Genomic DNA, 20,603 nt, shown 5'->3' on the forward strand with positions numbered 1-20,603 from the left:
AAAAAGTAGTTTATGAATTTTGTTAAGCCTAGCACACAATGTCAAAATACTTGTACATCAAATTGCAATCTGATGCCTGTATCGGTTCCATTTGAATGAGTAAAAGCGTGAACATTTAATCATACAAAATAGGGATATTTTTTATCAGTTGGAGATGGACATTTGCTCCCTCCACACAAGTGTGCCATTCATGTTGACCTGTGATCCCAACTCAACTCCTACAGACTTTTTTCTAAATAATTTATACTGAACAAAAATATAAACGCAACAAGTGTTGGTCCCATGTTTCATGAGCTGAAATAAAAGATCCCAGAAAGTTCCTTATGCACAAAAATCTTATTTCTCAAATTTTGTGAACAAATGTAACATTTTTACGTCCCTGTTAGTGAGCATTTCTCATTTGCCAGATAATCCATCTACCTGACAGGTGTGGCATATCAAGAAGCTGATTAAACAGCATGATTATTACACAGGTGCACACTGTGGTGGGTACAATAAAAGCCTGTTCTAAAATGTGCAGTTTTATCACGCAACACAATGCCACAGATGTCTCAAGTTTTGAGGGAGCATGCCATTGTCTTGCTGACTGCAAGAATGTCCACCAGAGCTGTTGCCAGAGAATTGAATGTTAATTTTTCTACCATAAGTCGCCTCCAATGTCGTTTTAGAGAATTTGGCAGTACGTCCAACCGGCCTCACAACCGTAGACCATGTGTAACGACGCCTGCCTAGCCCAGGACCTCCACATCCGGCTTCTTCACCTGTGGGATGGTCTGACACCAGCCCCCCGGTCAGCTGATGAAACTGAGGAGTATTTCTGTCTGTAATAAAGCCCTTTTGTGGGGAGAAACTCATTCTGATTGGCTTGGCCTGCCTCCCCAGTGGGTGGGCCTATGCCCTCCCAGGCCAAACCATAGCTGCGCCCCTGCCCAGTCATGTGAACTCCATAGGTTAGGGCATAATGAATGTACTTCAAGTGACTGCTTTCCTTATATGAACTGTATCTCAGTCAAATTGTTACATGTTGCTTTTCTATTTTTGTTCATTATAGTTTCACATTAACGTTCTTCACCATAGCACCGACAAGCCATTACACTGACAGGAAGATGTTCCAAAGCTTTTAATGAATAAAGGCCTTAATGTTATGACTGAAATAAAATTGTTATTGTGCCATACTTCACAATAACATTTTGTGTACTGCAGCTTATTTTCACATATCAGTGAATAAATTGTTATCTGTAGCTGGTAGATTATTACAATTAATGCACACATCCCATGGCTATGATCACTGTAAGCATTGGCCCGGTTGCAGCTATTTGAAACAGAATATTGCACAAACTGTCAACAATGGTTTAAGAAGAAGTACAAGTTATCTACGACTTATTGCATCTATTTATTGCTCATTATTTAACCCTTGTTTGGGTATGTGGGACCCATTTTCAATGTTTACTGAAAGAGAAATGCTACAGTGATTTATTTTTTCAACCTGAGATTCATTGGCCTTGGCTCATTTTCTGTGAAGAACATGTAAAATAACACATTTTCATTGAGTGCACACTGTGCACCACCTACACATTTATATCACATATGTGGGCTCCCGGGTAGCGCAGCGGTCTAAGGCACTGCATCTCAGTGCAAGAGGCGTCACTACAGTCCCTGGTTCGAATCCAGGCTGTATCACATCTGGCCGTGATTGTGAGTCCCATAGGGCGGTGCACAATTGGCCCAGCGTCGTCCGGGGTAGGCTGTCATTGTAAATAAGAATTTGTTCTTAACTGACTTGACTAGTTAAATAAATGTGGTGGTCGGAGGGTAATGAAAGTGTGTGTGGGTGAAAACAAGTAAAAATGTAACAAAAAGGTGTTCTGTGTGCGTTCACTCTGTCTTCCTCCTTCCTGGGCCTGCTGTTTCAACATAGGCAGGGAGACAGACAGGTTATTGGTGCTGTCTGTCTTCCGCTTTTCTCGCAAGTTTTAGTGTGTGAAACAACACAATGTCTTGCGGGAACCTGTGCAGTGTTTTTACAAAACATTATATTGATACACTTGGTTACTTGTATGCAGGACATAAAGTCTTCTTTTGAACTGTTCATCCCAGACACCATCCAGAAAATCATTCTGACCTGCACTAATTTCGAGGGAAGGTGTGTTTTTGGAGGGAGATGTATCAAACTAATTTACACGTATACTTTGGAGTTATTTTCCTTGCTGGTGTTTTCAGATCCAATGGGGAATCCACAGAATCCCTATGGGATGTAGAAACTGGCAGAGAACTTTTCCATACAACTTTTCCATTCCACATTATTTCCAGGATTATCCTCTTCGATAACCGAGACAACAGACCAGCACTGCGGCAGAGAGACAAGCTAGCTACAATCAGGTCATTGTGGGACGAGTGGGTGGACCGCCTTCCCCTGTTTTACAACCCTGGGTCCCCAACGTTACTGTTGTAGAGCAGCTTATGCCATTTAGGGGCCACTACCCCTTCAGGCAGTACATACCGCCTTGGAGATCAACTGGTCGATCTCCAAGGCATTCCTAGTCGATTGACAAACATTTCTGTACATTTTTATTCGTCTCGTGCTGTTGGCGGTAGTTACACCCAATTCAGCTGTGCTCTGGGTACGCAACTGTTGCCATTTCGAACCATTTCATGTGTCTGAAGATACAAACTCTACCTTCCCGGCAAATCAAGTGCACTATAATCTTCTACTGCTGGCCAATCGCATGGCTTGGATTACCTTGTCTGCAGTCATGTAGCAGGCTTAAAAGAAAGCTACAGCAAAGTTGTTACTGTGAGATTTCAAGTAGCGGTGCATGGGTGAAATCACTGGGGAAGCCAAGCCATATTACAACCTATGTCTTGTGATAATTGTGTTGTTTACTCTATAACCTGTTAATTCATATGCCTTGCGACCGTGAAATATAGACCTAAAGGCCTAGACAATAAGAAGAGAGTGGTAGAAATTTAACCACACCTTTGTTTTATTACAAAACCGGATAGCAACCCCTGTCCAGTGAAGTCCACAAAGCAGATTGCATATACAGTAACAAACAGTTACATGACCTACAGCATGGTTAAGCAAGTTAATGTTTCCGACAGTTTCGGACCACTAAACAACTATTGATTTAGAACCACAGAGAGTTTTAACGCAAGTCGCAAAGAAAACAGGAGCTGCCTCCACTATTCCAGCACCATTTCAACTTCATCATTTCAACATCATCAAGTCACCTCGGCTTAGTCTAATACAGTGACAACTAAAAGATACCAAAAACATTTTAGTCCAATCAACATAAGCTAAAAATTATCTGGCTGTCCTTGGTCCTGATTTCTGTGTGCGTTTGTGCAGGTATAAAAACCCTTCACTGTTGAGATCGCTCAGTTTAGCTCAACACTGATTGGCTAACTTTGTGTACTTTTTTTTGTCAAGGGAAGCCTTGCCTTCAATGCAACAGGCAGCAACAAACAATGTCATACTCGTTTGGACCAGATAGTATCAGATAGATGACCTACACGTAGAGATACAGAGGGGCGCTGTTTCGCTCGCTTGGATGCTTTCTCCTGTGAGATACGTTAAGCCTCTTGAAGGAACATTATGAAACACAGAGAGACATAATATATATTCTTTAAAGTAATTCTTGGTCTGATTTTGGGGAATCCTGGCTTCCTGTGGCATCCATGAATACACGCCACTGGATATTTCAAAATGTTTAAAACCATGAGTAGAGAGAGACTGTCAATGAATACAGCAAAGGGCTGCTGTTTTTATGACTAAGTTCATGTTGAAGTTCTTACTCAGCACTTTGTGTTCAACACTTTTATAAGCCATAAAATGCGCGTTCTTACTATTTCAACTCAGCGCTACAACAAGCACTGCAGCAGTAATGAATGAGTAGGAAAGTGTATCGATAGGCTTGCGTTGTTGTTATTATTAGCGGCTTGGGTCTTTTTTAATATCGAGGAATATTTAACTGTCTCTGTTCATAGGAATAACAACATGAATTTGTGCAAGAGACAGCGGTGAGACTCCAGTTTTGCCATCAGCCGGAAGACGGTGTCCGTTTTTGGTCAGTGTCAGTAGAGGAAAGGGAGAGCCGAGGGATGTTGAGAGGCAGGTCAATTCAAGCAAAGCCAATATGCGGTGATAATCTATTGGGCTATAGCTTACTGCACAGTCCTCATTGCAACAGTACTGTTTTTAATTGGTTAATGTTGCATAGGCTTTCATTTTTTTAGTCATGTAAAAAAATTATCTGAGCGTTATATCTCTGCTTGCATTTTGACTCAGAAAGTGATCTTGACTCAGAAAAGGTTGGTGACCACTGTTCTAGAGTTTTCCCTGTTTTAACACTGTCAACGTTTTCCTTTACTGTGGCAATTGTGATCTAATCAATGTAATATTAGCCACTTTCAATGCAAAACACTGAAACAAAATTAACTATGCCCGAGATTTTGTTGTAGGCAGAATGCATCAGAGCAGGATTCCGTTGCATTGACACGCACGACTCAGCCCATACTCTACGTAGACCTGTACAGCATAAACAATCAGAGCTGCTGTAGGCCTACATGCAAATAGACAATTGCCATATATGGATCTGTGCCATTTACTTTGAACTTGACTGCACATTTTGTTCATATCCTTTTCTAGTTAGTGAGTTATTAGCCCAGTTATAGATCATTTGTAGTAAGCAATAGTGGAGTGATTGCTTCCAACAAGAGCACAAAACGTGTACATTTGTAGACATCTTTGAAAAGTGAGTCGGGTAAAGAGCTTTTGTTTGTTTTTTGCTTAAAAGGGCAGAGTTGTATTTTGAGACAGGTTTAAGTAAGTAGCCAATAGGCAGAGGGTAGCATAATTTGTCTGATTCTCTGTAATAATGGTATGGGAATAATAATGCATTTTATTTTGTAAATTGGTTTCTTGCATCAAACACAACATTTTCAGTCAACTCCTTGTCTGAAGGACAAGTGGATAAACATGTTATTGTCAAGCCCTGCTGTAACGTAGACGCAGGGAGTCAGAAAGCAGGTGCAGTTAGTGAGTTTAATGATGACGAGCATGGAGCGATACAAACAAAAGAAGCGTCTGACATGGAAACACAAACAAGAGTGCTATATAATGGGTAAGTAATCAAGGGAGTAATGAAGACCAAGTGTGACAGGATGAGACGTAGGTGTGCGTAAAGATGGGTTGCAAGGACGGGTGGTTAGTAGGGCGGTGACATCGGGGCCGGAGAGGGAGCGAGAGTAGACGTGACACCTGCATGTTTTTTTTCCTTCAAAAGTCTCATGGAATGTAGGTTTAAATTGAACACCACAAATTGGCTGCTTCTGTAGGCTGAATGATAGAACAGCAGTTTCCATGTTTAACTGTTATAGGATGCATTTACTCCATTGTTTGTGCCACTCTTGTAGGCCTACATTATGATCAAATAGCCATGGTAGCCTACATGGCCACTGTTAAAACTTAAAGCGGGTACAGCCTCAGTGTTCACAGTAAACACGCGCTGGAAGTTGCACTGAATTTTCGCAACATTTTAAGTTTGCGCACAACAGACCGCACTCTCTGCCTGTCTTCTTTCAACTTCCCGTCTGGTTTTAGCCCGTAATGCAGACTGGTGGATTTGAGGACCACAACATAAGAGTTGGTGAAATTAAGTAAACTAACACTATGGGCCGGTTCCCGGACATTCTCCATTGAACATGCTTTTAAGTTCAGGACTAGGCTTAATCATGTGTCGGGGAAACCGGCCCCATTGGCCCACTACACGTAATAAAAAAACTTGGCCTTTTAGAATTCATTCTAATTTGCATTGACTGAGTGAGTAATCAAATAAAAGACAAGGTAAAAATCTGTCGTTCTGCCCCTGAACAAGGCAGTTAACCCACTGTTCCTAGGCCGCCATTGAAAATAAGAACTTGTTCTTAACTAACTTGCCTAGTTAAATAAAGGTACATTTAAAAAAAAGTATATTTGTCACGTGCATCAGGTGTAGACCTTAACGTGAAATCCTTACAAGCCCTTAATCAACAATGCTGAGCTTTTTTTTGTACATATGTAACAAAATATTTGCTACTTTTTTACATTTAATATAAAAAGTAACACAACAAAATAAAAATTACGAGGCTATATACAGGGGTACCGGTATTAAGTCAACGTGCGCAGGTACAGGTTTAATTGAGGTAATACTGTATGTACTGTACATGTAGGTCGGGGTAAAGTGACTGCATAGATAATAAACAGTGAGTAGCAGCATTGTAAAAAAAGGGGTCAATGCAAATTGCCAATCCTGGAAGCCTGTGTTTCAGACATAAGGAAGTGGATGGCGGCAAATGTTTTACTTTTAAACTAGGACAAAACAAAAATGCTAGTTCTAGAAACAGAGGCCTACTGTTTGATCTCACAATTCATCTTGATGGTTGTACAGTCATCTCAAATAAATCTGTGAAGGACCTCGGCATTACTCTGGACCCTGATCTCTCTTTTGACAAAAGTATGAAGAATATTTCAAGGTGAGCTTTCTTCCATCTTTGTAACATTGCAAAAATCAGAAACTTTTTGTCCAAAAATGGAGAAAAACTAATCCATGCTTTTGTCACTTCTAGATTAGACTACGACAATGCTCTACTCTCCAGCTACCTGGATAAACCACTAAATAAACTTCAGTTAGTGCTACATACGGTTTCTAGAATCTTGACTAGAACCAAAAAATGTGATCATATTACTCCAGTGCTAGCCTATACTCTGGCTTCCTGTTAAGGCTCCCCTCTCTCCACTGGGAGTCTCTGCCTCTGACCTTATTTACTCACTGGGCTGAGTCACTGGCTTACTAGTGCTCTTCCTAGGAGGGGTGTGTCACGTCATGCCAGGCTTTTTTGCACTATACTCGACATGAGTTGGTTGAGTCACTGACATGATCACCCTGTTTGGTCTTGCACCCCTTCGGGCTTTTGAGGTAGAGGAGATCTTCGTTGGCTATACTCAGCCTTGTCTCAGGGTAGTAAGTTGTTGTGGTCTGTTGATATCCCTCTAGTGGTGTGGGGGCTGTGCTTTGGCAAAGTGAGTGGGGTTATATCCTGCCTGGTTGGCCCTGTCCGGGAGTATCAGACGGGGCCATAGTGCTCCCCCCCCATTCCCCCAGCCTCCAGTATCTATGATGCAATAATCTATGTGCCGGGGGACTAGGGTCAGTCTGTCCTATGTGGTGAAATTCTCCTGTCTTATCTGGTTTCCTGTGTGAACTTAAGTGTGCTCCCACTAATTATTTCTCTCTCCCTCTCTCCCGCCTCAGGACTACCTGACCTGATGACTTCTGGCTGTCCCCAGTCCACCTGGTCGTACTGCTGCTCGTTTCAACTGTTCACTGGACATGCTACCTTGTCCTGGAACTGCTGTTTACAACTCTCCCTCTCTCGCTCTCTCTCTCTCTACCGCACCTGTTGTCTCGACCTCTGAATGCTCGGCGTTGAAAAGCCAACTGACTTTTACTCCTGAGGTGCTGACCTGTTGCACCCTCTACAACCACTGTGATTATTATTTGACCCTGCTGGTCATCTATGAACGTTTGAACATTTTGAAGAACGATCTGGCCTTAATGGCCATGTACTCTTGAAATGCTTCTACATCTGCATTGCTTGCTGTTTGGGGTTTAAGGCTGGGTTTCTGTATAAGCATTTTGTGACATCTGCTGATTTAAAAAGGGCTTTATAAATACATTTGATTTGATTGATTGATTGATTGTGTTGATTGATTGATGGACCCACGTTGTGGGTATTCTTGCTAGCCATCTCAGCCTGCCTTTCACCCCATCCATACATGGCAAATAAGTGCCTGTTTTCCTTGTCGGTTTCTTTGGGCTTCTGTAGCTGGCTCCTCGCCTTGGGGGGCTTTCTGGACTGTTTGGCTTTAGTTTGAGCCTCTGGCTTCCTCCCCGGCTCAGAAGCAGTTAATCCTTTTCCCAGCTTCTCTTCCTCTGACTCTCCGCAGCCTCCGTCCACAGCACCCTGTACATCTAGGAAGGGATGAGGAATACTTATGAGTTCTATAATTTTATTAGTATACCGTGTGATTTTTATATGTGCAAGTGTTGTAGAAACCGTCAAGACAGTGAGGCCTGATCACAGACAACGACGAGACAGCCTATAGGGAGGAGGTCAGAGACCTGGCCGTGTGGTGCCAGAATAACAACCTATCCCTCAACGTAGCCAAGACTAAGGAGATGATTGTGGACTACAGGAAAAGGAGGACCGAGCACGCCCCCATTCTCATCGACGGGGCTGTAGTGGAGCAGGTTGAGAGCTTCAAGTTCCTCGGTGTCCACATCAACAACAAACTAGAATGGTCCAAACACACCAAGACAGTCGTGAAGAGGGCATGACAAAGCCTATTCCCCCTCAGGATACTAAAAAGATTTGGCATGGGTCCTGAGATCCTCAAAAGGTTCTACAGCTGCAACATCGAGAGCATCCTGACTGGTTGCATCACTGCCTGGTACGGCAACTGCTCGGCCTCCGACCGCAAGGCCCTACAGAGGGTAGTGCGTACGGCTCAGTACATCACTGAGGCAAAGCTTCCTACCATCCAGGACCTCTATACCAGGCAGTGTCAGAGGAAGGCCCTAAAAATTGTCAAAGACCCCATCCACCCCAGTCATAGACTGTTCTCTCTACTACCGCATAGCAAGCGGTACCAGAGTGCCAAGTCTAGGACAAAAAGGCTTCTCAACAGTTTTTACCCCCAAGCCATAAGACTCCTGAACAGGTAATCAAATGGCTACCTGGACTATTTGCATTGTGTGCCCCCCCAACCCCTCTTTTTATGCTGCTGCTACTCTCTGTTTATCATATATGCATAGTCACTTTAACTATACATTCATGTGTACATACTACCTCAATTGGGCTGACCAACCAGTGCTCTCGCACATTGGCTAACCGGGCTATCTGCAATTGTGTCCCACCACATGCCAACCCCTCTTTTACGCTACTGCTACTCTCTGTTCATCATGTATGCATAGTCACTTTAACCATATCCACATGTACATACTACCTCAATCAGCCTGACTAACCGGTGTCTGTATGTAGCCTCGCTACTGTATATAGCCTGTCTTTTTACTGTTGTTTTATTTCTTTACTTACCTATTGTTCACCTAACACCTTTTTTGCAATATTGGTTAGAGCCTGTAAGTAAGCATTTCACTGTATGGTCTACAACTGTTGTATTCGGTGCACGTGACAAATACACTTTGATTTGAGAGTGATACAAAAGATTTATATAATGTAATGTTAACTTATCAAATAACATAAGTTTTATAGTATAAATATTTGTTATATTTTATTAACTGTATTTGACCAGGGACAGTGTACAACAAAAACAGAAGTCTCAGCAGGGCTGGTCTTTGCCATTCTGCCGAAATAGGGAAACCAAAAAATGCACCTGCAAAATTACGTTGAAGTTAGGTTTCATTTAGGTTCTGAATGAAAGCTGAAAAGGTATTTTCTGTATGTTTAAAATACATATTTTCCAGGACGTTGAAAAGGCATTGTCACGTCCTGACCAGCAGAGGGAGTAGTTGTTTAGTATTTTGGTCAGGACGTGGCAGAGGGATGTTTGTTTTGTATGGTGGGGGTTTTGTGTGTGTGTGTGTTAGAGGGGTGTTTGATTTATGTGTTCCTGGGTTTTGGGTGTATGTTCTAGGTTAGTTGTTCTAGGTTGTATTTCTGCATGTTGTCTAGTTTAGGTTTTCTATGTTTAGGTTTGGGTGCTGGACTCTCAATTGGAGGCAGGTGTTTCTTGTTGCCTCTGATTGGGAGTCCTATATATGGGTATGTGTTTGGTTTGGTGTTTGTGGGAGATTGTCTCTTGTTTTGCGTGTGTGAGCCTTACAAGACTGTTTGTTGTTCGTGAGTTCTTCGGTTTTGTTGTTTTTTTGGTGTTCACTTTTATTTAAAATAAATACAAGATGAGCATCCACATTCCTGCTGCGTTTTGGTCCTCCATTCCAGACGACAACCGTGACAGGCATTTTTTCCAGACATTGAAAAATACGTGTTTTCCGGACGTTGAAATCAGCTTATTTTTTTGTTCTGAATGAAAGTTGAAAATTCTTATTTTCCTGATGTTGAAAATAATTATATTTTACAGATGTTGAAATCAGTAAAATTTTTGGTTATGAATGGAAATAAGTAATTTATAGACGTCTATGTTTGGGCCAAATTAAGGCCGGTCTGGACCACACCAAATCTGAACTAAACATAGACGTCTGGACCAAAAACCAATGTCCATGAATATGGAAATCACCCCCAAAATATGTTCAAAAGGCGTCGACGTCGGCCCGTGCTTACTGAGGTGTAGCCTACAGTGTTGCCTGAAATAGAATTTTAGGAATGCCTATCCATGTGGTAAGCCTACTGTAAACACCAAAAAACTTGTCCGGACAAGACCAAAAAAAGACCTCCAGAAGACATTGGCTCGTACTTACTGGGATGTAGCCTTCCATGTCGGCCAGCAATGGAATATTATGAATGCCCATCCATGTGGTAGGCCCACCTTTTGTAAAACAGGCTGTTGCTATTGCATTATTAGTCCTGATTCCTGTGACTAATCGATTTGTCTATTTAAGCTCTGAGTATCAGCCACCCAACTTTATCAGGAGTTATCTCAAGCCTATTTGCAATGTGTTTACTTTACACAGCGAGAAACACAGAAGTATTTTCTTTTTCACTATGATCAGATTGTCAAAAAAGGTACAGATACAAACTTGAAACCACTGATCATGACAATGGGGTGAAACTCCTGGACAACAGTCGTGATTTCTTTATTTATTTGTATTTAACATTTATTTAACTAGACAAGTCAGTTAAGAACAAATTCTTATTTACAGTGGCGGCCTACCAAAAGGCAAAAGGCTTCCTGCGGGACGGGGGCTGGGATTAAATATAGGACAAAACACACATCACGACAAGAGAGACAACACTACATAAAGAGAGACCAAAGACAACAACATAGCAAGGCAGCAACACATGACAACATAGCATGGTAGCAACACAACAAGACACCAACATGGTAGCAACACAACATGGTAGTAGCACAAAACATGGTACAAACATTATTGGGCACAGACAACAGCACAAAGGGAAAGAAGGTAGAGACAACAATACATTACGCAAAGCAGCCACAACTGTCATTAGGAGTGTCCATGATTGAGTCTTTGAATGAGAGATTGAGATAAAACTGTCCAGTTTGAGTGTTTGTTGCAGCTCGCTCCAGTCGCTAGCTGCAGAGAACTGAAAAGACGAGTGACCCAGGGATGTGTGTGCTTTGGGGGCCTTTAACAGAATGTGACTGGCAGAACGGTGTTGTATGTGGAGGATGAGGGCTGCAGTAGATATCTCAGATAGGGGGGAGTGAGGCCTAAGAGGGTTTTATAAATAAGCATCAACCAGTGTGTCTTGCGACGGGTATACAGAGATGACCAGTTTACAGAGGAGTATAGAGTGCACTGACGTGTCCTATAAGGAGCATTGGTGGCAAATCTGATGGCCGAATGGCAAAGAACATCTAGCCGCTCGAGAGCACCCTTACCTGCCGATCTATAAATTATGTCTCCGTAATCTAGCATGGGTAGGATGGTCATCTGAATCAGGGTTAGTTTGGCAGCTAGGGTGAAAGAGGAGCGATTACGATAGAGGAAACCAAGTCTAGATTTAACTTTAGCCTGCAGCTTTGCTATGTGCTAAGAGAAGGACAGTGTCCCGTCTAGCCATATTCCCAAGTACTTGAATTAGGTGACTACCTCAAGCTCTAAACCCTCAGAGGTAGTAATCACACCCGTGGGGAGAGGGGCATTGTTCTTACCAAACCACATGACCTTTGTTTTGGAGGTGTTCAGAACAAGGTTAAGGGTAGAGAAAGCTTGTTGGACACTAAGAAAGCTTTGTTGTAGAGCATTTAACACAAAATACAGGGAGGGGCCAGTTGAGTATAAGACTGTATCATCTGCATATAAATGGATGAGAGAGCTTCCTATTACTTGAGCTATGTTGTTGATGTAAATTGAGAAGAGTGTGGGGCCTAGGATTGAGCCTTGGTGTACTCCTTTGGTGACAGGCATGACCATTCCATATTGTCCATTTTACTTTGACCTGTCCTGGTTTTTATGAAATGTTGTTTGTTAACATGACAGCTCATTTTTTGGGGGATTGAGTGCCATTTAGGTTAGGCTATTTGATCGAGAAACCTGCTTGATAAAAAGTGTCCGTCTCATTACATTGTCATTATCTACAGCCTGTAGGCTACAGAAAAGGCCAGATACTCTTTCTACCATATCCTATATCTTTTTAGATTCTTTTTTTTGGCAGAATGTTGGCAGAGCGCTGCAGAGATGTGTCTCTCCAACAGCACCCTGGATTGGCGTGCTGGGAACAGACAAGCAAAATATTTTGCTCCCCCTGCATTTGACAAAGTGGGCACTGCTTATCAAAGGGTGGCATCAGAGGTCACCTAAAAAGCCCATATGCCACTGGTTGAGAGAAATTGTCATTGTTTTGGGGCATAATTATGTGAGGTTTTATGTGTTGTTGTTGGAGGGGTGTCTTGGTCAGTTTAGCTCAAAATGCCGCCCTCGTCAATCTGCCACGATAGGAGGCCGCCTAATGAGCGGGCAGGTGGTGAGTCTCAGTATTCATGAGAAATTATGTTGTACGAGATTTAGATAACTGCTAATTTCCATCTGCATAAACGTTGTCTTAAACATCCAAAAATATATATAGGTGAAATTGTGCAAGACAATGAAAAAACATGAGTAAGTAGAAATGCTTAATGCAACAAACATTTAAATATGTATATTCTAGCTGACTGATAAGAAACTGTAAACATTAAACATTGACCTTAAAATTGCTTTACCAATAGGTGGAGAGGTCTCTGGAGATTAAACTTTGTGTAGTTCTCCTGAAATGGGGATCTTCTGTTTCAATGGTTCTTTAGGTGGAATATTTCTCTCACGTTCTTGTTGTGATACTTCTTTTAAGACCAATGGCTCAACTTTATTACTTTGAGAATTGGACCTGCTGGATTTCGAGTTACTGTCACAGTTCCAAAACCACAGATGATGTGTAGGTTCTAAAGCCTTCTTGTCAGTCTGTACTTTACCATCTCCTCATAACAGTTGGCGTATGTTTCCCATTTTGGGTCCTTGCTGGACCCTAGGAAGAGTAGTGGGGAGCCGTAATAAATACAACATTCAATAGTGAATACAATACAATAACTATAACAATTCAATTACAACGAGTGTTATGGCTAATTGGCTATAGCTTCAAATAAGGATTAATGACAAAACCACCAATTTCTCGTTCACTGAAAATATAAGGGCAGAGAAGAGTTTTTTTAATCTTTTTTGGGCTTTTTTTAGAAACTCACATTTATTAAAAAAAATATGCCCCCCCTCCCCAACGTAAAAAATAGTAAATAGTAATGTGCAGTGAGTTTTTAATTCAACATAAAAAAAAAAAAATCATGGTACAAAATCAACAACTTACATCGCGACATCAAACATGTCTAACAAAACAAAAACACAGGTATTAACAAGAAAATACTAAAACATAAAAAAAATATATCCAGGATTTTGCTCATTCTTCAAGGCAAAACTGCTCCAGCTCCTTCAAGTTGGATGGGTTCCGCTGGTGTACAGCAATCTTTATGTCATACCACAGATTCTCAGTTGGATTGAGGTCTGGGCTTTGACTAGGCCATTCCAAGACATTTAAATGTTTCCCTTTAAACCACTCGAGTGTTGCTTTAGCAGTATGCTTAGGGTCATTGTCTTGAGGGAAGGTGAACCTCCATCCCAGTCTCAAATCACTGGAAGACTGAAACAGGTTTCCCTCAAGAATTTCCCTGTATTTAGCGCCATCCATCATTCCTTCAATTCTGACCAGTTTCCCAGTCCCTGCCGATGAAAAACATCTCCACAGCATGATGCTGCCACCACAATGCTTCACTGTGGGGATAGGTTTCTCAGGGTGATGAGAGGTTTTGGGTTTGTGCCAGACATAGCGTTTTCCTTGATGGCCAAAAAGCTCAATTTTAGTATCATCTGACCAGAGTACCTTCTTCCATATGTTTGTGGAGTCTCCCACATGTCTTTTAGCGAACACCAAACGTGTTTGCTTATTTTTTTCTTTTAGTAATGGCTTTTTTCTGGCCACTCTTCCGTAAAGCCCAGCTCTGTGGAGTGTACGGCTTAAAGTGGTCCTATGGACAGATACTCTGCAGCTCCTTCAGGGTTATCTTTGGTCTCTTTGTTGCCTCTCTGATGAATGGCCTTCTTGCCTGGTCCATGTGTTTTGGTGGGCGGCCCTCTTTTGGCAGGTTTGTTGTGGTTCCATATTCTTTCCATTTTTTAATAATGGATTTAATGGTGCTCAGTGGGATGTTAAAAGATTCTGATATTTTTATATAACCCAACCCTGATCTGTACTTCTCCACAACTTTGTCCCTGACCTGTTTGGAGAGCTCCTTGGTCTTCATGATGGCGCTTGCTTGGGGGTGCCCCTTGCTTAGTGGTGTTGCAGATTCTGGGGCCTTTCAGAACGGGTATATCTATACTGAGATCATGTGACAGTTCATGTGACACTTAGATTCCACACAGGTGGACTTTATTTAACTAATTATGTGACTTCTGAAGGTAATTGGTTGCACCAGATTTTTAGGGGCTTCATAGCAAAGAGGGTGAATACAAATGCACCCACCACTTTTCATTCTTTTATTTTTATATAATTTTTTGAAACAAGTTATTTTTTTAATATCACTTCACGAATTTGGACTATTTTGTGTATGTCCATTACATGAAATCCAAATAAAAATCAATTTAAATTACAGGTTGTAAATGCAACAAAATAGGAAAAACGCCAAGGGCGATGAATACTTTTGCAAGGCATTGTACTACTGTGCGCCTCCCATAGTCTGTTCTGGACTTGTAAAGGATTGTGAAGAGACCTCTGGTCTTGTGGTGCATGGGTGTCTGTGCCGTGTGCTAGTAGTTTAAACAGACACCTCGGTGCATTTAGCATGTCAACATGATGAAGTCAATCTCTCCTCCTCTTTGAGCCATGAGAGATTTACATGCATATTATTAATGTTAGCTCTCCATGTATATCTAAGGGCCAGCCGTTCTGCCCTGTTCTGAGCCAATTGCAATTTTCCGAGGTCTTTGTGTTACCTGACCACATGACTGCACAGTAGTCCAGGTGCGACAAAACCAGAGCCTGTAGGACCTGCCTTGTTGATAGTGTTGTTAAAAAGGCAGAGTAGTGCTTTATTATGGACAGACTTTTCCCCATCTTAGCTACTGTTGTATCATCATGTTTTGACTATGACAGTATACAATCCAGGGTTACTCCAAGCAGTTTAGTCACCTCAACTTGTTGCTCAATTTCCACATAATTTATTACAAGATTTAGTTGAGGTTTAGGGTTTAGTGAATGATTTGTCCCAAATACAATGCTTTTAGTTTTTGAAATATTTAGTACTAATTTATTCCTTGCCACCCATTCTGAAACTAACTGCTGCTCTTTGTTAAGTGTTGCAGTGATTTCACTTGCTGTAGTAGCTGCCTTGTATAATGTTGAGTCATCCGCATACGTAGACATACTGGCTTTACTCAAGGCCAGTGGCTTCTCATTAGTAAAGATTGAAAAAAGTAAGGGGCCTAGACAGTTGTCCTGGGGAATTCCTGATTCTACCTGGATTATGTTGGAGAGAATTCCATTAAAGAACACCCTCTGTGTTCTGATAGACAGGTAACTCTTTATCTACATTTTAGCAGGGGGTGTGAAGCCAAAACAAATATGTTTTTCCAGTACCAGACTATGATGACAATGTCAGAAGCCACCCTGAAGTCTAACAAAATAGCTCCCACAATCTTTTTATCATCAATTTCTCTCAGCCAATCATCAGTAATTTGTGTAAGTGCCATGCTTGTTGAGTGTCCTTCCCTATAAGCGTGCTGAAAGTCTGTTGACAATTTGTTTGCAGAAAAATTGCATTGTATCTGGTCAAACACAATTTTTTCCAAAAGTTTACTAAGAGTTGGTAACAAGCTGATTGTTCAGCTATTTGAGCCAGTAAAGGGGGCTTTACTATTCTTGGGTAGCAGAATAACTTTTGCTTCCCTCCAAGCCTACACACTTTCTAGTTGGCTTAGATTGAAGATATGGAAAATAGGAGTAGAAATATTGTCCGCTATTATCCTCAGTAATTTTCCACTCAAGTTATCAGACCCCGGTGACTTGTCATTGTTGATAGACAACAATATTTTTTAACTTCTTCCACACTCGCTTTATGAAATTCTATATTTACAATGCTTGTCTTTCATAATTTGATCAGATATACTTGGATGTGTAGTAATGTGCAAGAGAACCAGATTATGCATAGTGTAGCCTATATCCGATTTTATTCTGCACAGAACTAGAGAATGTGTGTCTGAAAATGTATTGCAAATTCTAAGACATTCTAATGTCTTATACTTACAGCATATAGATTTACTGGCTCGGTTTTCACAGAAGCAAAACTTTGTGTGCAGTAATCATAGGCTGTCTACGTTTTAGCCCCGCCCATAGTTGAGATGCATTTAAAAGTCAATTTCCTCCTAACAGGTGTTTGAAAGGCACTTAAATATTTTGTCTTGTCCATTAACCTTCTGAATTTCACACATACACAATCCATGTCTCAATTGTCTCAAGGCTAAAAAATCCTTCTTTAACCTGTCTCCTTCCCTTCATCTACACTGATTGAAGTTGATTTAACAGAAGACATCAATAAGGGATCATAGCTTTCACCTGGATTCACCTGGTCAGTCTATGTCATGGAAAGAGCAAGTGTTCCTAATGTTTTGTACATTCAGATGGTAAATGTTGGTTAGAATACAATAATCTGTTTGTTAAAATGTATGTCAGAAGAATGCTCCAACCCTGCTCTAACAAGGTCCTGGTGAGCAGCTACTATTACCCTAGACTCAGTGTGCTAGACTAACTAGAGGAATGTTTGGTCAAAATGGTGGGTAGGCCTTTTTCATATTTTTCAAGGATGGGGCGGCGCTTTGGAGAGGTTGAAATGTGTGAGAGAGATTTGCACTAAGTTGGTGGTCAATTATTTGTCCATGCAATACATTCTATACAAGGCTTCTTCAGGCTGTCCTTGGAATATGAGATTGGTATCAAATGTCAAATCTGTGTTGTTGCGAAGTTTAAAGTAGATGTGAAGGAGCAAGCATGGCACATTCCAGCGAGGTCATGCCCGACAGTCACCTTTCACTCTCGCCATGCCAAATGAAGAGTCAAATCTCTTGTAGTAGACTCGACGCAAATCAGGTGCACTATAGCAGTAGCCTATTATAATCCTGCATTTGATCATTCCTTTACTATAGCGTATTCTCTCTAACATTATCCTACAGTACCATACCATATTCAGCATGGAAATCCTCAACATACCATGCATTCGAGTGACCACGAGTATTGGACTGAAGGCCTATTGGTTTATTGTGTGATGATCATGTTATGTGCTTTACAACATAGGCCTACATATTGCGGCATTATGATTATAAAACAGACATATGAAAATACCAAATAATGGACTTTAATAACGTAGTATTTATGTACATTTACATTCACATGTTGAATAATAACATGTCATGTCTAGTTCTTGTTGATGCTGGTTCACATTTGCAGATTTTCTTTCCAGATAACACATGGTTACAAAAAAAAGGTTACAAAAACAGTCCAGTGACAACATTGTGTTGTTCCTCTTGGGGATCCAGAGCAAACCGACGCAGGAGATGATACATTTAGAAGCACTTGCGGTGGACAATGCTGGGGCCTGCCTCGTCGTATTCCTGCTTGGTGATCCACATGGCCTGGAAAGTGGAGAGGGAAGCCAGGATGGATCCACCGATCCAGACGGAGTATTTACGCTCAGGTGGGGCAATGATCTATAGAGAAAGAAGTTGAGTATGAGTAAAAACCATGACATATTTTTATTAAGATTTTATTGTTGACAAATGTTTATTGGAAGGTATAAATACGAATAGTGTTATTGGGTTGTCATATAATTACCTTGATCTTCATGGTGCTGGGAGCCAGGGCGGTGATCTCCTTCTGCATACGGTCAGCAATACCAGGGTACATGGTGGTACCACCGGACAGGACATTGTTGGCATACAGGTCCTTACGGATGTCAATGTCGCACTTCATGATGCTGTTGTAGGCGGTCTCGTGAATACCGGCAGACTCCATACCTGTTTGGATTATAACGTATTAGAAACAGCATGTCTCTATTTTGACCAATATAATTGTCATATAAATTAGCATTACTCGTTATATGATTATTACATACCAATGAATGAAGGCTGGAAGAGGGTCTCTGGGCAACGGAAACGCTCGTTACCGATGGTGATGACCTGACCATCGGGAAGCTCATAGCTCTTCTCAAGGGAGGAGGAGGAGGCGGCAGTGGCCATCTCGTTCTCGAAGTCCAGAGCCACATAGCACAGCTTCTCCTTGATGTCACGCACGATCTCACGCTCGGCTGTAATGAATAAGTTTTTGCTCAGAACATGGAACAAATCATTGCAATTACGCACGTCTTGTGCGTTTTAGCGCATGTTACAGATTATGCATGGTCTTTTCATGGTGAGTAAAACGAGGCAAACGAAATCTCACCAGTTGTGACGAAAGAGTAGCCACGCTCAGTGAGGATTTTCATGAGGTAGTCAGTCAGATCGCGACCAGCCAAATCCAGACGCATGATGGCGTGGGGAAGAGCATAACCCTCATAGATGGGTACGTTGTGGGTCACACCATCACCGGAGTCCAGCACAATACCTTTAACACAAACAAAACGTAAATATTCAGTTGACATAACTCATAGTATGGACACATGGTAGGCCACACGTAGCCGACACGTTGTTTTAGGTTAATTGTTTATAAGTAAACGCTGCATTCCTTACCAGTGGTACGACCGGAGGCGTACAGAGACAGCACAGCCTGGATCGCAACATACATGGCGGGGACGTTGAATGTCTCAAACATGATCTGGGTCATCTTTTCACGGTTAGCCTTGGGGTTCAGGGGGGCCTCAGTGAGCAGAGTGGGATGCTCCTCGGGGGCAACACGCAGCTCGTTGTAGAAGGTGTGGTGCCAGATCTTCTCCATATCGTCCCAGTTAGTGATGATACCGTGCTCGATGGGGTACTTCAGAGTAAGGATACCTCTCTTGCTCTGAGCTTCATCTCCTACGTAGGAGTCCTTCTGACCCATACCCACCATGACACCCTGGAGGAAAGACGAGACTCATTGGCCTATATGGTGGCATAGCTTTATCCCAGTCAAAACATGACGTCGGAACGCATAGATAGATAATAGATAATAAAGGATTTACGGGGCAAATTGCGTAATATGGGCCTGTTGCAGGCGTCTTCGGAGTGCAGATCATACCTGGTGACGAGGGCGACCAACGATGGAGGGGAAGACAGCCCTGGGGGCGTCATCACCGGCGAACCCAGCCTTCACAAGGCCGGAGCCGTTGTCGCACACAAGGGCTGTAGTCTCGTCGTCGTCACACATCTTGAGTTCTTAATAATACACATACACAAAAAACGGTCATATTTCTGCAGGGTGCACGCACACGTGCCGGAGCTGTGAACCACATCAGAACAACATAACGCACGATGCACACCTAAACGTTGTCTAACATTAAATATTGTACAAGCCACGGATGACAGTTTAACACACAAGCCTGGTTGAGTGAGAAAATCCTTGCATTTACTCTAAAAGTTGTTGCAAGTTAATAGGCTATTATTGTCGATATTATATTGAATTGAGTTTAGGCACAAGTCATTTGAGTTGAGTCTACATTTGGTTAGATTTACGCATTGATATTGTCACCTGTTGAATACCCTACTGGAAATGTTATCTTATGCATGTTACACACTCATTTGTTGTATGAGTGAAATGATCTCTCCGATTATAATGCATTGTTTCTGAACTCCATGAAACCACTCAAATTTCTTTGAATAACACAATGTCAAGGGGCTGTTAAATCGTTAGGTAGCCAAGCCCAGGCAATTTGGCCAGTTGTTTGTTTCAATTAAGTCTACAAACAAGGCCAAGGGTTTATCAAGTAATCTGACAGAAAGGAAAAATAGTATTTTATCTCTTCTACTCTTCCCCAATTTGTTTAATTTCTGTAGCCTATACAATAAATCCATGCGTAATTGGCATGCGCAATTCCTTCAAGTGAAGAGACTGTGACATCACTATCTGTGTATTTTATAATATTAATTGGCTCCGCAGATGTAAAATAAAAATAAGGGTACATCCTTTGATATCAGTCCATGAATAGTAGATCCAGTCTTTGAGGTTTGGGTTGATTCCATTTTTCTTACCTTTGGTGGTGTCTGTCTCAGATTAAGCTCAGAAGGCGGAAAGCAACTGCTGCTGGATCGAGCTATAGTGGCACTTCCAACCTTATATACTCACCGCGTTCGGCCTATTTCCCTTACCCACCACTAAGATTGTCTACGTGTTCCATTGGACATTTTCCCAGCCGTCAT

The 20,603-nt window shown here is 41.8% G+C and overlaps 1 protein-coding gene across 1 annotated transcript; it reads right to left on the reverse strand.

The window, feature by feature from the left end:
* Nucleotides 1-17,508: 17,508 nt before the first annotated feature.
* LOC106589658 (actin, alpha skeletal muscle 2) lies at nucleotides 17,509-20,581 on the reverse strand. Its single transcript, XM_014179900.3, has 7 exons — nucleotides 20,436-20,581; nucleotides 19,486-19,622; nucleotides 18,999-19,323; nucleotides 18,712-18,873; nucleotides 18,386-18,577; nucleotides 18,106-18,287; nucleotides 17,509-17,981 (listed from the first exon to the last, which is right to left on the reverse strand). Exons 2-7 carry the CDS (start codon nucleotides 19,612-19,614, stop codon nucleotides 17,838-17,840), a joined length of 1,134 nt encoding a protein of 377 aa, XP_014035375.1. The 5' UTR covers nucleotides 19,615-19,622; nucleotides 20,436-20,581; the 3' UTR covers nucleotides 17,509-17,837.
* Between the last annotated feature and the right edge of the window lie 22 nt (nucleotides 20,582-20,603).

This window comes from Salmo salar, chromosome 28, assembly GCF_965601325.2.
Source record: "Salmo salar chromosome 28, fSalSal1, whole genome shotgun sequence".
Classification (NCBI taxonomy): domain Eukaryota; kingdom Metazoa; phylum Chordata; class Actinopteri; order Salmoniformes; family Salmonidae; genus Salmo; species Salmo salar.